General features: G+C 56.2%; 1 protein-coding gene across 6 annotated transcripts in view; it reads right to left on the bottom strand.

The window, feature by feature from the left end:
* The window catches only part of MAD1L1 (mitotic arrest deficient 1 like 1), a 248,881-nt gene that overhangs the window by 50,489 nt on the left and 184,604 nt on the right, over positions 1 to 13,788 (bottom strand). For all 6 annotated transcript variants that reach the window (XM_037815403.1, XM_037815397.1, XM_037815398.1 and 3 more), the window contains one exon: positions 5,414 to 5,502. In XM_037815403.1, the coding sequence (XP_037671331.1) occupies positions 5,414 to 5,502 (89 nt within the window). The remainder of the gene's footprint in view (positions 1 to 5,413; positions 5,503 to 13,788) is intronic.

Below are 13,788 nucleotides of genomic sequence, written 5' to 3'. Positions count from 1 at the left end.
TCTCTTCTAATACAAGTAAGCATTTAAGGGTACATGTGACGTGGATTCTCATTACCACTCAGTTGTATTTTTTCCTTTGAAACTTCCTCCTTGACACATGAGCTATTTAGAAGTGTGTTGTTTAACTTCCAAATGCACAGAGACCTGCCTGCTGTCTCTCCGTTATTGATTCTGGTTTGAGCCCATCGTGGCATTTTCCATACTTTTCTTTCCAGCCTTTCTATCTTTTGATGTCTGAAGGAGCTCTCTGGTGGATAACATGTAGTTTGGTCGTGTATGTTTAACCGTCCTGCCACTCTGCCCTTTATTTGGTGTGTTTGGATCATTTACCTCAGAGGGATGGCTGACCTGCTAGTGCTTACACCCCCTTTTAGTTTCCGTTTGTCCCTCTTCTTCTCACTTCCCTTCCTGGGGTTACTGGAACATTCTTAGAATTCCATTTTAATTTATTTATACAGTATTTTTGAATATATCATTGTGTGCAGTTTTCTCATGTTTGCTCTAGGAATTGAATGTACACGCGTAGCCCCTGTGGTCCACTGTGAGGTCGGGAAGAAACGCTGCTTATTTTGAGAGCCATGTCCCTCCCCGCTGTCAAAACACAATTCTTAAATGTTTCTTCCCCGTGAGTTCAGCACCAGCATCACGTGATGCCCAACTCTGGTCAACCACTGAGCGTGCGTAAGAAGAGCGTGAGGACGGCCTCTTCCACTTATCCCTGTGCCGATTCATCCCACTGCTTTTCTTTCTGAGACTGCAGCGTTCCTTCTGTAAACATTTCCTTTCTGTTTGGAAAGCTCCTTAGCTATCCTTCAAGGGTAGGTCGGCCAGAGGCAAGGTTTTCCTTCATCTGAGAACATCTTGATTCCCCTTCATTCCTGAAGGGTGTTTTCAGCAGACGACAGGCATCTTCTTTCTACACTCCCTCCTGGCCGCCTTCAGTTCGGATGGGACATGTGCTGTCATTCAAACTTTCGTTCCCTGGAGGTAAGACGTCATTTCTCTCCAGCTTCCTTCAAGACTTTTTCTTTGTCTTTAATTTTTGGAAAATTGACCAAAATATCTCACGGCATGGATTTCTTTGTTTGTTTCCCTGCTACAGGGTTTGTTTAGCTTTTTTAAATCTGTAGGTTTATACCTTTCACCAAATTTAGGAAAATTTCAGACTAATTTCTTCAGCTATTTTCCCAGCCCCTCACTTATTCTCTTCCCCTCCTGGGGCTCTGCTGACGTGCCCTGCTGTGACTGTACCACAGTCCCTGAGGCAAGGCTGTTCTCCTCTTCCTCCCCCAGTCTACTTTCTCTTTGTTCCGATTAGTCAGTTTCTATTTATTTGGGAAGGAGGTCATGGATTCTTTCATCTCCAATCTATTGAGTCTGTCCAGTGGATATTTTTATTGCTTATTGGATTAATTCCCAATTGGTTCTCTGTTTTAATAATTTTTATATTTTTGCTGAGATTCTCAACTCCATCATTTGTTTCGAGAGGATTATAATTGCTTGTTGAAGCACTGCTATGATGGCTGTTTCAAATCCTTGTCTGGTGGCCCAACCCCTGAGTCAGCTTTTCTGGTTCAAGTTACTGTCTGGGTCTTGGTCCGACGAGTGACTTCTAACTGCATCAGGGATATCTGAGTGGTACAGAGTGAGACTCCAGGTCCTATTTAACCTTTCCTGGCAGGCAGGCCCCCATTTGGGGGCTCCCTGCATGACCCCAGCCAAGCGGGGTGCCAACCCCCATGGTTCTCTGCAGTTGGGGGTGTGAGACCCCCTCCCCCTGCCTCACGCCCCAGCTTCCTCCCGTCCCCCTGACCCTGGGTGAGTGTGAAGAGTGCCGACCAGCCCACCGCCACCGTCCGGAGCTGTGATGACGCTGGTGGGTGGGAGTCAGCCCCCAGCTCGGCCGCTGACGGCAGCCCAGCAGGAGGGTTAGGGCAGCCAGTGCCAACCCAGCGGTGGGTGATGATCGGCTCCCTGTCTGCCTGGTGACCCTGCCAGGCTCTGCCAGAGCGGGAGATGGCCCTCCTGGGCCCAGCTGGCACCCTGGGCAGGGTGTCGCTGCTGCAGAGCAGGGTGTGTGACGGTGGCAGGTCAGGGGGCTGCTGGGACAGCTTGGCCCTGGCGTCCAGCTGCAGTCAGGCAGGTACTGTGGCCAGGCCACCCTCTCCCGTCCTTTGGCTGGGGGGTGGGGGGTACGCAGGCTTCTCCTGGGCGTTTCTGTCTGCCTGCGCGTGTCTCTGTGTTGGCGGCTTCTGTAGGCCCTGCCCAGGTGCGGGGGGCAGCAAGGAAACCCCGGGGCCTCGGCACCATGGCATCCTTGCGTCCCCAGGTCCCGAGGCTGCCGCGTCTTTCCGCCTCTCAGGGTCTGCTGTGGGTGTCTGTCGTGCAACGTCCAGGGTGTTTCAGCCGTGAGGGGAGGGGCGGCTACTCCTCTTTGGCGGGAACCAGATGGTGAAGGTCTTTTTAAAATTTAGCATGTGCCCCCTCCACCATGTTTTACACTTTGTCTCTGCCCTATCTTTGCAAAACTGGAGGTTTATTTTCTCGGCAGAGAAAAACAAAGGTTCCTGGAGTGAATGTTGCCGAACAGATAAAAGGGCGAAGCCGCCACGTGGTGAACAGGCACCGAAGAGCCGTCTCACCTGGGTGGCACCTCCCAGTGCCCTCCACCTCGGTCCTCAGGAGCTGGCAGTGCCCAGTTTGTTCCCCAAGACAGGGGTCTTCTGTAAGCACACCCCAGGCCCAGAGAGGGGATGGAAGACGCTGTGGGGTCTTGGAGCTGCGTACCCCAGCACCCACCCCTGGGCTGTGCACCCTGGGAGAGGACCTTCCGATAAGGAGGCCTGGCTGCCGCAGGCGGGTCCTAACCCTTACAGAGAAGCACGGAGGAGGCCGGGCCGGAACCCAGAGGAGCAAGGAGGTGCTGCCCTGCGCCTCGCCACGGGATGGAGACAGGAGTGCTGCGCTATGCCAACTATGTCTATGTCTCCATAGACATAGTCTCCAGCTGGCCAGTGGCCCCCAGCCCCACCCAAGCAGGAAGACCCAAGCAGGAAGACCCAAGCAGGAAGGCCGGGCCCAATGGGGTCCCAGGGCGGCCCCGGGGAGAGCCCAGCAAGGCCGCACGCGAGCCCTGTCCAGGCAGCGGTGGACTGAAGCCCCAGGCACGTCTGTCCACAAGACACCCCGAGCATGGCGTGTGGGCGTCTCTGGGCACTCGCCCGGACCAGACCAGGAGGAGAAGGGGGGACGCCGCAGCTTCGGGGACAGGACACCTGTGTACAGGGACATGGTGGGGCCCAGTGAGGGGGAGTGGGCGCCTCAGCGAGGAGGAGGGGACCCAGAGGCACCTGACAAGTCTGCAGGGGAGACAGCCATTGTGAGCCGCTAGGGCGGATGCAGGGAGCCGGGGGTCTGCTGCTCTGGCCGAGTGCGGGCCCAGCCCAGGGAGCCCACCAGGCAGCTGAGGGAGGGGACGGGGCTCCAGGGCACCCAGCGGCGAGTCCGGGCCGAGTGGTCAGGAGCAGCCCCTGCCACTGCTGGGCTGGAGGAGATGGCTCCCAGTGGGCCCGGGGCTCGCGGTGCACCTGTGGGTGTCCCAGCCCCGAGCCAGCCCCCGGCTCCTCCTGCCCTGCCCGACCCCGGCTGGCAAGAAGGAAATGCCGAGGAGGCCGGGGTGACAGCATTTAAACACATGTGCTTTAAACACATGCTGACCCCATTTCTATTAATCAGTCGCAGAGGCACTTCTTTCCAGTTACATTCTCAAAACAAGGTGGTGGGGACAAGAGGCTCTGATCTTGGTATAAATGATGCCAACAATAAAGCCCTTTTTCTCAGTTAAAAAAGTAAACCCAAGTGAAATAAAATACCCCAAGGGCGCGCCAGCCCCTCCCCCTGCCGTGTGCCCGGCCGTGTGCACGTCAAGTGCGGAATGGGCAGCTTCTGAGCCTGGCACACGGCGGAAAGGCTCCAGGAGGCCCAGCGTCCACATGGCACCAGGAGCAGTTCCCGTAAGCACAGGAGCCCCTGGGCCCCAGGAGGCCATTGGGGGGCGGTGGGGAGAGCCCCCAGCCCATCGGGTGCTCCACCTGCCAGTGGGGACCCAGAGACAGAAGGACGAAGGCCCCAGGACGTGGCACCTACCGCTTCCGCCTTGGCTCCGGCCGTCCCGGGACCACCTCCCTCCTGCAGACAAGCCCCCGGCGCCCTGATGGCACAGGTGGCCTCGATCCCGCGACCCTCCCCTGCTCCCGGCAGGGGCCCTGCTCGTGTGTGCCCTCCCCAGGCAGTCCCACCACCCTGTCCCATAGGAACTGTCTTCGAGGCGAGCAGGGCTGCTCCTGGACACTGGGGCAGGATGGGGTGGCACCGTTGGCCTCTGCAGGGGGCACAGCTGGACTTGGCTGAGCTCCTCGGCTACCTCCCCACCCCCACTGCCAATGAGACCTTTAAGTGACAACGTGATCCACCCTCCTCTGCTGGACACCACCACGGGCCTCGCTGCTCTCAGGATAAAGGTCACTCCCAACATGGCCCGAGGGCCTTGGTCCACCAGCTCCAGGGCCAGACTCGGGGGCCTGCCCCGGGTAAGAAAGCACGCTGCCCCGAGCCCACAGGCCACCCGGTGCCTGGCACCCAGAGCTCCAGGGCTGCAGACCCCCGGAGCACGCTGCCCCTGCTCACATCGCCCCCAAGCCCCTCCACCCGCAAGAGGTCCTGGCTGGACACACTAAGAGAGCCAGGAGGGCCGTTCCCAGAGGCCTGCCCGTCTCGCCCCGGGACTCTCTTAATTAAGGACCCTGGAATTTCTCCAGGGCACTGAGAAAAGGAGAGCGCTCCAGGAAAGAATTCCGGGTGGCAGCCGCTCCTTAGCGTGCGAGGCCAGTGTACCGGCACAGGCAGGCAAGGTAATGAAAATGCTCCGAGGGGCTTCCTGGCTCAGTGGCCTCGGCGCGTCCTGGAACGCAGGGGCAGGGCTGCTGTGTCTGGGGCACTCGTGAGTAACCTCTCCGGACACAGGTTTGGTTCTGCTCCCCCGTGCCACAAGCCACCTGTGCCACCTCTGGACCGGCCTCTGGAACTAGCGAAGGGACCTGTTCCCTGTTGTGTCAGCTTCTCCGGCCGCAGAGCAGCCCCAGCAGAAGGCACGGTGACTGGGGTCTGCGGACCCGAGCGGCAGGGCCACTGGGGGCCTAGGGGTGCAGAGGAAGGCCGCGCCAGCACGGACGGGCACTCTTCTGCGGGGAGGGGCCGAGCTGGGTGCAGCACGTCCTCCCACAACAGACGGGGAGGGCCCAGCGGACCCCACTGCCAAGCGGAGAGGGAAGCACAGCACAGCAGGAAGACGTGAGCGGAGGCGCCTGCGAAGCCAAGGGGCTCCGAGGGGCGGGGGGCCGAGCGGAGGACCCACCTGAGCTTGTCCACCTCCTCCTTGGGGGACAGGAATCTCTGGTCGGCGGAGCTGGACTGAGACTTCAGGATCTTCAGCTCCATCTCCAGCTACGAGAAAGCACAGGGATGGAGGGTCAGCTCAGGCCCAGGAACTGCCAGAGCCCCCTCCCCACAGGACTTCCGGAAGCCTTGGCCAGGCCTGGCCCAGAGATCCAAGCTCCCCTGCGGTGGGACGCTGAGCAGGAGAGGCCAGCTTTCTCACCCTTCCGGAATTCCGGGAGCCAGCATACCAGCCCTAACGTGGCTGTCACTCATTCAAACAGGCTCCTTCTCTCTTTTGGCACCTGCTGTCTCCAGGGCAGTGACAGAGCCTCCCGGCCTACCAGGGTGTGCTGAGGTGGCAACTAATCTCCAGGGAGGGGGGCAGAAGCAGCTGCCTGCCCCCTCTGGTCTCAGCGGCCATAACAGTGACTTATTTTGCTCCCCCAGGCCCTCTAGAATGGCGCAGGGTGCAGGGGCTGGGGGAGCCTGCCCGGGTGGGCAGGGGGGAGAGGAGGGCACTCCGCCAGGGGTCCAGAGGCGGTGCTGGGCAGGAGGGCCGGTGTATGGCCACCCTGCTGACGGCGGGCAGGCTCCCCGGGGCAACACAGAAGACTGCCGAGCCAAGGCGGTGCCCTTCCAGGTTCTCTCAGGCCCAGCTGCCCCGCAGCTGCCCACAGTCGCAGCACCACGACCCTGAGGCTCTCGCCGGCACCCCCCGGCTGGCGCCCGCCCTGTGCCCTGCTCAGTCGTGTTCCTGGGGGCTACTGCTGACTCTTCCACAGAAACGTCCGGCTCCGCTGTCTCTCCAGTCCCATCCCACCAGCAGCCATCCAGAAGGCCTTTTAAAAACAGGGGCTGAGTAAACTCCAGGAGAATAAACACCTTTATTTAGTGACCCTCCCACTCGGGAAGATGCGTGTCCTTTCTGCCACCAAGTCTCCTTTCGGGGCCTCGGGGAATCCAACACGCTCTTCTCGCAGAGCGCACCTCCTTCGGGCCCTTACTCCTGGGCTTTCTTCCTTTTTATCTTTTTCCGGTTGCTATGGTAAATGGGAGCATTTTTTCCCACTGTACCTTTAACTGGTTGCATTCATGTGTATATATATATATAACTTTCAAAATTCGGTATATGAACTCAGCTCCCCGCCTCTTTACGAAATTCTTGGACAGCAGCAGCTCTCGGCTGATGCCCCCGGTGCGCAGCCCTGTCACTGCCTCCTCCCCAGCGCGCACAGCTGGTGCTCCCGCTTCTCGCTGGCCGGGATCTCCGGGATCCTGTTAAATTACAGCAGGTGACATCGACATCCTTAACTTGTTGTTGGCTGTAATGAAACGATCTAATATTTTCTTTCGTACACCATGTCAGTTTTTGGTTGAAAGATATATTTTATCAAGCCAAGAAATTATCCATATATTCATATTTTTTATTAAGACTTTTTGGTCAAGACAATGTTGGATTCTGTCAATACCTTTTCCGCATGTCCAGAGAAGACCTAAAATCAAACCGACCTCCGAGGCTGGGGTGAGCCCCCCGCGCCGAGGGTGCGTTTTAGAGGCTGCTGGATTTCGAGTCCTGGTGTGTGGACGGATGCTCTTGAGTGGGACTGGGGGGGCACACACAGCTGTGCGATCTGCAGGTGGGATCAGCATAATGCTCACTTACGAAAAAGATGTTTTTGTAAAAAAGCAGTGTACTCTGTCTTGGATGTATCTGCACTTTGAAGCTCTGGTAGAATTTCTCTGCGAATCAGTGGCATCTTCTGTTTCTCTTCATAGAAGAGGGGCAGGAAGGGTAATTTTGTGACAACTTTATAATAATTGGTCCATTTAGAAATTGATAATAACATTTTCCTAGAAAATTGTCTACTTCATCCAATTTTTGAAATACTATTGTTTTCTGGGGTTCAGTGTGTGCACGGTGAGGGGCCCCCGCGTAGCCACCGCCCGGATCACGACACGGAACCCGCAGAGCGCAGAAGCTCTCCCACGCCCCTTGCAGTTACTTCAAGGGATCTGCACCGGTTTGGCTATATTATGTCCCCCCAAAAGCCACATCCTCTAATGCCATCTCGTGGGGGCAGACTGACTAATCTTCCCGATCAGGGTGTGGCCTCTTGACAGAGTGTTTCCATGGAGCTGTGGCCCTGCCCATGCAGGGCGGGTCTGGATTAGCTCACCGGAGCCCTTCAAAGAGAGCCCCAGGGGCCTGGGCACTGGCTGACCCCGATGCTGAGGGCCGCTAAGGGAGGCAGCCACAGTGTGCTCCGGGGAAGCTGAGCGAGACAAACCCAGAGACATTTGTAGGGTGCCATTCTGAAACGCAGAAGCTAAAACACAGCCTGGGACCAGCAGACGCCAGCCACGTGCTTTCCCAGCTGACAGAGGTTTCCCAGTGAAGGTGTCCTGTTGTTGATGTGTTACCTTGGACACTTTATGGCCTTAGACTGTAACTGTGTAACCAAATAAACCCCCTTCATAAAAGCCAGTCCATTTCTGGCATTTTGCATAATGGCATCTTTAGCAAACTGGAACAGGATTCACCCTTATTTCTTATTTTCAGTGTTTATGATTTCTATTAATATTTTACTAGAACTGTGAATAATTGGCATGTTCTGGTTTTCTCTCAAAGAACAGGCATTTGGCTTTATTTATGTTTTCTACCATTTTACAGTTTCTTACTAACTTCTGCTTTGATCTTTGCCATTTCCTCCCTTCTGCCTTACTAAGGAGTAATTTTCCTTTTCTGACTTCTCTAGCTGGAGGCTTAATCCATATATAGTCACTCCTTGCGTTTCTGCTTTTTGCTTTTGCCGATCTGCTACACGGCACACAGACACTTACGTGCATTGAAAAGGCCTTATCTTCGTTCCCATGATGCTTTTTGTCTTTATTTCAATCACTGCTGGACCAAGGTCACAGCCTCTGCTTTCTATGTTTGCTTCTGCCTGGACTCTCTGCTTCCGGAATTTTCCATCCTTCGGGAGCTTTGCTTTCCAATTCAATCAGAAAGTCTCTTCCTTTTAATTGTAGAGCTTTGTCCGTTCATACTTGGGTATAACATGTTTGGATTCATTTCTATTGTGTTATTTTACATTATGCTTTTCATTTCATAGCTTTTAAAACTGTTTCATTATGTGGCCTTTTTGTTTTGCTTGCTTTTGCGCATGTGGCAGTTTTCTTGCTATTTAGAAAGGCTTGCATTTTTTGTTCCAGTGGTGGCTTTTAAAACTTTGAACTTTCTTTGATACCCATATTTTTCAGTTTCTTTAGACAGTACCTTATATTTCCTACACTGAATACCTGATTAGTCGAATTTATCATCTTCCTCATTGCTCACCTTTATAGAGATAAATACGCTTTCCTTATGTGATGTTAGCTTTAAATAGTGTATTTTAATTCTCAGCTATTAATGATGAGAAAATCAATATTCTTTTGTGTTCCCCCATCTCCTTCATTCCCAACAGTATTTATTAAATATGAATCCTTTGTGATCAGAGAATGTAGCGTTGACATTGCTTTCGGCTTCCTAACTTGCTTGGTTTTAATCTCTCAGCAATGCAGATGCTGTCCCCGCGGCCAGCCCTCTGCACTGGTTTTCTCCGCCAGGCCAGCCCCTCCCCCAGTGCTGGCCGGACCCCCGTCTGCAGAGCTGCCTGCGCCCGCCCTGGTCTCGCCGCCCCTCGCTGGGCTCCTACGCTGAGCCCCGGCTCCACGGGACCAACTGGATCGCGGGTTTCCTTCCTGGCAAAATGCTTGCATGTGGTTTTCATCTGCTCAATGTCAAATTTTAATTTCCCTTTAAATTGTTTCTGCCATTTGTTTTTCCTACTCCTCTTCCTTCGCTCTTATAAAATCTTGTGGTGTTGCCTTTTTATTGTCGTCACTGAAGAGGACTTTGGTCAAAAGGCTCACCCGGGGAAGAGCTGGGCTCTGGAGGCTGGGTTGTTTTAAAATCCTGTGTTATTTTAAATCCAACTGGATGGTTCTGTGTTTAGGTCCCACTGGCCTGGGTGCTCCCCTCGAGCCTCAGGGCTGGGAAGCCACGCGCTTTCCCACGAGCACCAACCTCTCCCTGCTCTGCTGTCGACCACGCTGACGCTGCGGAGCCCGGCTGAGCCTCGTGGCTGCTTGGCTGCACCCCACACGCAGGATCCTGCCTCGGCTCCATGGCAGCAGCCCTCACCAGGGACAGGTGTCTCCACCTGGCGCACGTGGCCCTCGTGCCCCCACCACTGACGGCTGTTCCTCCCGTGGGGGCCCCGGGCACGGCTGTGTTTCTGTTGCACCAAATCCAACTTTGCCTCTGAGGCCCTGTTCTCTGTGCTATTTTGGATGCTTCCAGGAAAGGGGAGAAATGCTGACTTACGCCTCAACGCTCCACCAAAGATAGAGCTCCAGAAACATGGGTTCCGACAGCCCTCTCACTGGGCTGGCCCCTCACCACCCCCTGCTCCGCCCCGCCCCGTCCTCCGCCGCGCGGCCCTGCGGACACCGTGACACCGTGCCCATTCCACAGCACTCCCACTGCCGGGGACGGCGGCCAGCACAGAGGCAGACACGCAGCCAGTGTCCAGAGACCACGCTTTCATTTGCAGCCCACCCCCATCCCTGGGACCCAGCCAAGGGGCCCCCTCCACGAAGCCTCCCTGAGCGGCGGGAGCTGCCCCACCGCCCGCTCTCTCTGTTTCCGCGGCACAGTCCATAGTTTCCTGCATGAGCCTGGCGAGAGGGTCTCTCCTTCCCCAGCAGCCCGGGAGCCCCTGCAACTGAGCCAGCTCTCCCCTCTCCCCCTCCCGCACAGGGCCTGGCACCCGCCTGGCACACAGTGCTGCTCCGTGGTGCAGACGCACGAGTGGGGGCAGCCGTGGTGCCTGGGGACCGAGGTCACGGCGGGTCATGGGGCAGCAGCTCAGGGCAGGGTGAGGCAGCTGGCTCAAGGTTCTCAAGGGACAGAGGAACGTGCCGGGGAGGAAGCGGGGCCAGAGGGAAAACCGAAGACCCAGGACCGGGTTTTCCGACTAGTCACCCAACTGAAGAAACGATTGAAACACGTCGGTATTTAAAAGGAGGGGGACCCAGGCAGGCACAGGGGCTGTGGTTGAGCAAGGCACCCACAGTGGCCTCTCTGGGCGGCCGTCAGCTCAGCCATGGCCCTTCCGCCCCGCTGAGAGCCCAGGAACTCCCAACCAGCCTCTGCCCCTCGCCTGCTGCCGGCTGCGCTCACTGAGACCCAGGAGAGGCTCCTTCAGAGGGTGGGTCAGTGCAGAGCACTCTCAGCCTGCTGGCGGGGACGGGGACCGGGCAGAGGGTTTGGGGGAGACATGGGGTCTCTGGGAGCACCCCCCACAGACCGGGGTGATGCCACCACCCCCAGGGTTCAGGCACTAAGGCAGGAAGCCGGAATTAAAATGCCCAGCCAGATGCTGGCACTGTCGGCACGCAGTCAGCCTCGGTTTCCCTGTGCTGCACTGGGCCGGCCCTGGATGCCTCTTCTCCCCACCTGCAGCCGCCCACCCCCCCCACGCACCAGCACAGAACTGCGGGCGCCTCTACCCCATCTCCCCCAGGCCCCCGCCCCCACACGTATCCTGGGGTGCACCCCCACCTCGGGGGCCCCCCTTCCTGCTCCCCTGCAACCCCCACTCGGCCACGGCAGACGCAGGCTCGTCGCTGTCAGGTGGTGGGGGAAGAAACGGAGAGAAGAGGAAATGCAGCAACCCTGCAGCTACCCGGTGCACACTGCGCGGAGGAAACCCTGCGCCTGGGGCTGGTTCAGTAAAGCAAACGGAGGACCGAGTGGCTGGCATCTCCCGCGAGGCCCACCGAATGCCTCGGGCACCCACTCCCGAGACACCGGCCCCGCAGCCAACGAGATTCTGGCGGAAACAGCATCTGAGGGGGCTGCTGTAGCAACATGCCGGGCCCCACCCAGAGACCCCACAGGATGAGGGACCCCACTCTCGGGGACAGGGTCTGCCCTGCTTCTGCCAAAGAGCAGTTTTCTGAATTCCTACTGAGCCCTCGGTTTCATTCCCAAACGTAATGTCCGGGAGAGAGGGGCCGCCCTGCCCACACCCGGTCTCTGGAGTAAACACACACTCACGCTCCTTCCTCCGCACTCTCTCCCAACAAAGAGGCGCCACCCCCAGCAGGGCCTGCTCCAACGGGCCAAACGCCCGGGAGGGGCCGGCAGCCCTGCACGGCTTGCCATCCCTGCCGCCCTCCGCTCCCCGAGCAGCTGCCAGCCTGGCCGGGTGCGGGGTCCCTGAGCCGCTGTCCCTGCACCCGGGGTGGGCAGGGAAGCCGGGAGCAGTGCGCTGTGATGCTGTGCAGGCTCTGCCCCGGAGGTCCTGGCCCAGTGGGGACCCGTCGGTCCCTCCGAGCCTCCGAGGCAACGCTGGCCCCTCGTTCCGGGCAGGAGGGGTCAAGCCTGGTCCAGGCCCCTGGTGCACGGCCACCTCCCGTCCGTCGTCCATCTACTCTGGCCATGAGGACCATGGGGTTGGCAAAAGGTCGGTCTAACCCCGGGGCAGGTGGTGGCGGTGGGCAGACGCCTGACCCTCAGGGCCGCTGCCCAGGCTTCATATCAAACTGGCACAGGCTTTATATCAAAATCATGAGCAACAAAAGAAAAAAATAGGTAAACAGGACCGCATCAAAATTAAAATTTCAGTGCAGCAAAGAACTCCATCATAAAAGTAAATAGACAACTTACAGAATGGGAGAAAGTATTTGGGAAGTTCATATCCAATAAAGGTTAAATATCCAGGATATATAAATTAATCATGAAACTCAACAACACAAAGACAACTAACCCAATTAGAAAATTGGCAAAAGACCTGAACAGACATTTCTCTAAAGAAGATAAACAAATGACCAAAACACACATGAAAAGATGCTCAAGTTCATCAGCCATTAGGGAAATGCAAATCAAAACCACAATGAGATACCATTTCACACCCACTAGAATGTTTACTATTAAAAAAAAAAAACAACAGAAAATAACAAGTGTTGGAGAGGACGTGGGAAAACAGGAGCACTTATCCACTGTTAGTGGAAACATGAAACGGTGCACCTGCCATGGAAATCATTTTGGGCGGCTCCTCAGAAAGTTAAGTACAGAACCACCGCATGAGCCCGCAATCCCACCTCTGCGCATATGCCCCAAAGAACGGTAAGCAGGGACTCGAACCCGTATTTGCCACCAGTGCTCAGAGCAACATCGTTCACGATTGCCAGGAGGTGGAAACAACTCAAGCGTCTATCAACAGGTGATGGATAAACGCAATGTGGTGTATCGATACAGGATATTATTCATCTGTAAAGGAGAATAAGCTGTGATTCGTGTGACAACAGGGATGGACCTGAAGACCCTGTGTTGAATGAAACAAGCCAGACACAAAAGGACAGATACCGTGTGAGCCCACCGATACGAAATAACTTGAATAAGCAAATTCATTGAGTGTGAAACTAGAATTCAGGCTTCGGGGCCAAGAAGGGAGTAGGGAGCGGGGAGTTAAAGCTCACACGGTGCAGAGGTTCTCCGGGTGGGGGAAACGCTTGGTAGCGGATGGTGGTGAGGGCAGCACGACAGTGCACGTGTCAACACCACTGAAATAAATATCCAAATGTGGTTTAAAGGGGAGATTTTAGGTTGTACATACATAACTAGAATAAAAATTTTTAAAAACCCGTAAGACTGTACAACACAAACACTGAACCTTAATGTAAACTATGGACTATTAGCACAATTGTAATATTTCTTCATGAAGTATAACAAAGTTACCACAGTAATGCAAAGTATCAATAACAGGGAAAACTGTGGGTGCGGGGGAGTCCATGGGAACTCTGTATTTTATGCATGATTTTTCTGTAAACAACAAAATTCTCCAGTTAAACAACAGAGACGGCCACAAGGAATGAATCGGGTGGCATCCTGATGGGCCAGCAAAGAGAACCCACGAGCCGGCAGAGAAGGCCCCGGGGCCCCGGGTGGAAGGGGGGCGAGGGGCTGACAGGCTGACACCCCTCTTGGGGTCTTGTCACGGCAGCCAAGCAAGATCGCCAGGAGGGCTTGCAGGCAGCAGGGGCGGGTGACAAGTGTTTTCTGCTCCAGTAAACCGGGTACCCTGGGAAAGAGCCTTGGGGAAAAGCCGACACGTCTAGCCCAGACTGAGCAGTAAGTGGCTCCTTCCCGTCCCCGGAGAGGGGACCCCTGCCCACAGCACAGCCCCCTCCCCTGGCTGCCTCAGGGCTCCAGACGGCGCCTTGGAGCTGCAGGCCCAGGGGAAGGCTCTCCCCGGGCTCAGAGGGAGACCCCCGCCCCGGCCCTCCCAGCTCTGGCCATGGACC

Source organism: Choloepus didactylus, chromosome 21, assembly GCF_015220235.1.
Source record: "Choloepus didactylus isolate mChoDid1 chromosome 21, mChoDid1.pri, whole genome shotgun sequence".
NCBI classification, from domain to species: domain Eukaryota; kingdom Metazoa; phylum Chordata; class Mammalia; order Pilosa; family Megalonychidae; genus Choloepus; species Choloepus didactylus.
The sequence above is the reverse complement of the archived record's forward strand: the minus strand, read 5'-3'. Positions and strand labels throughout refer to the sequence as shown.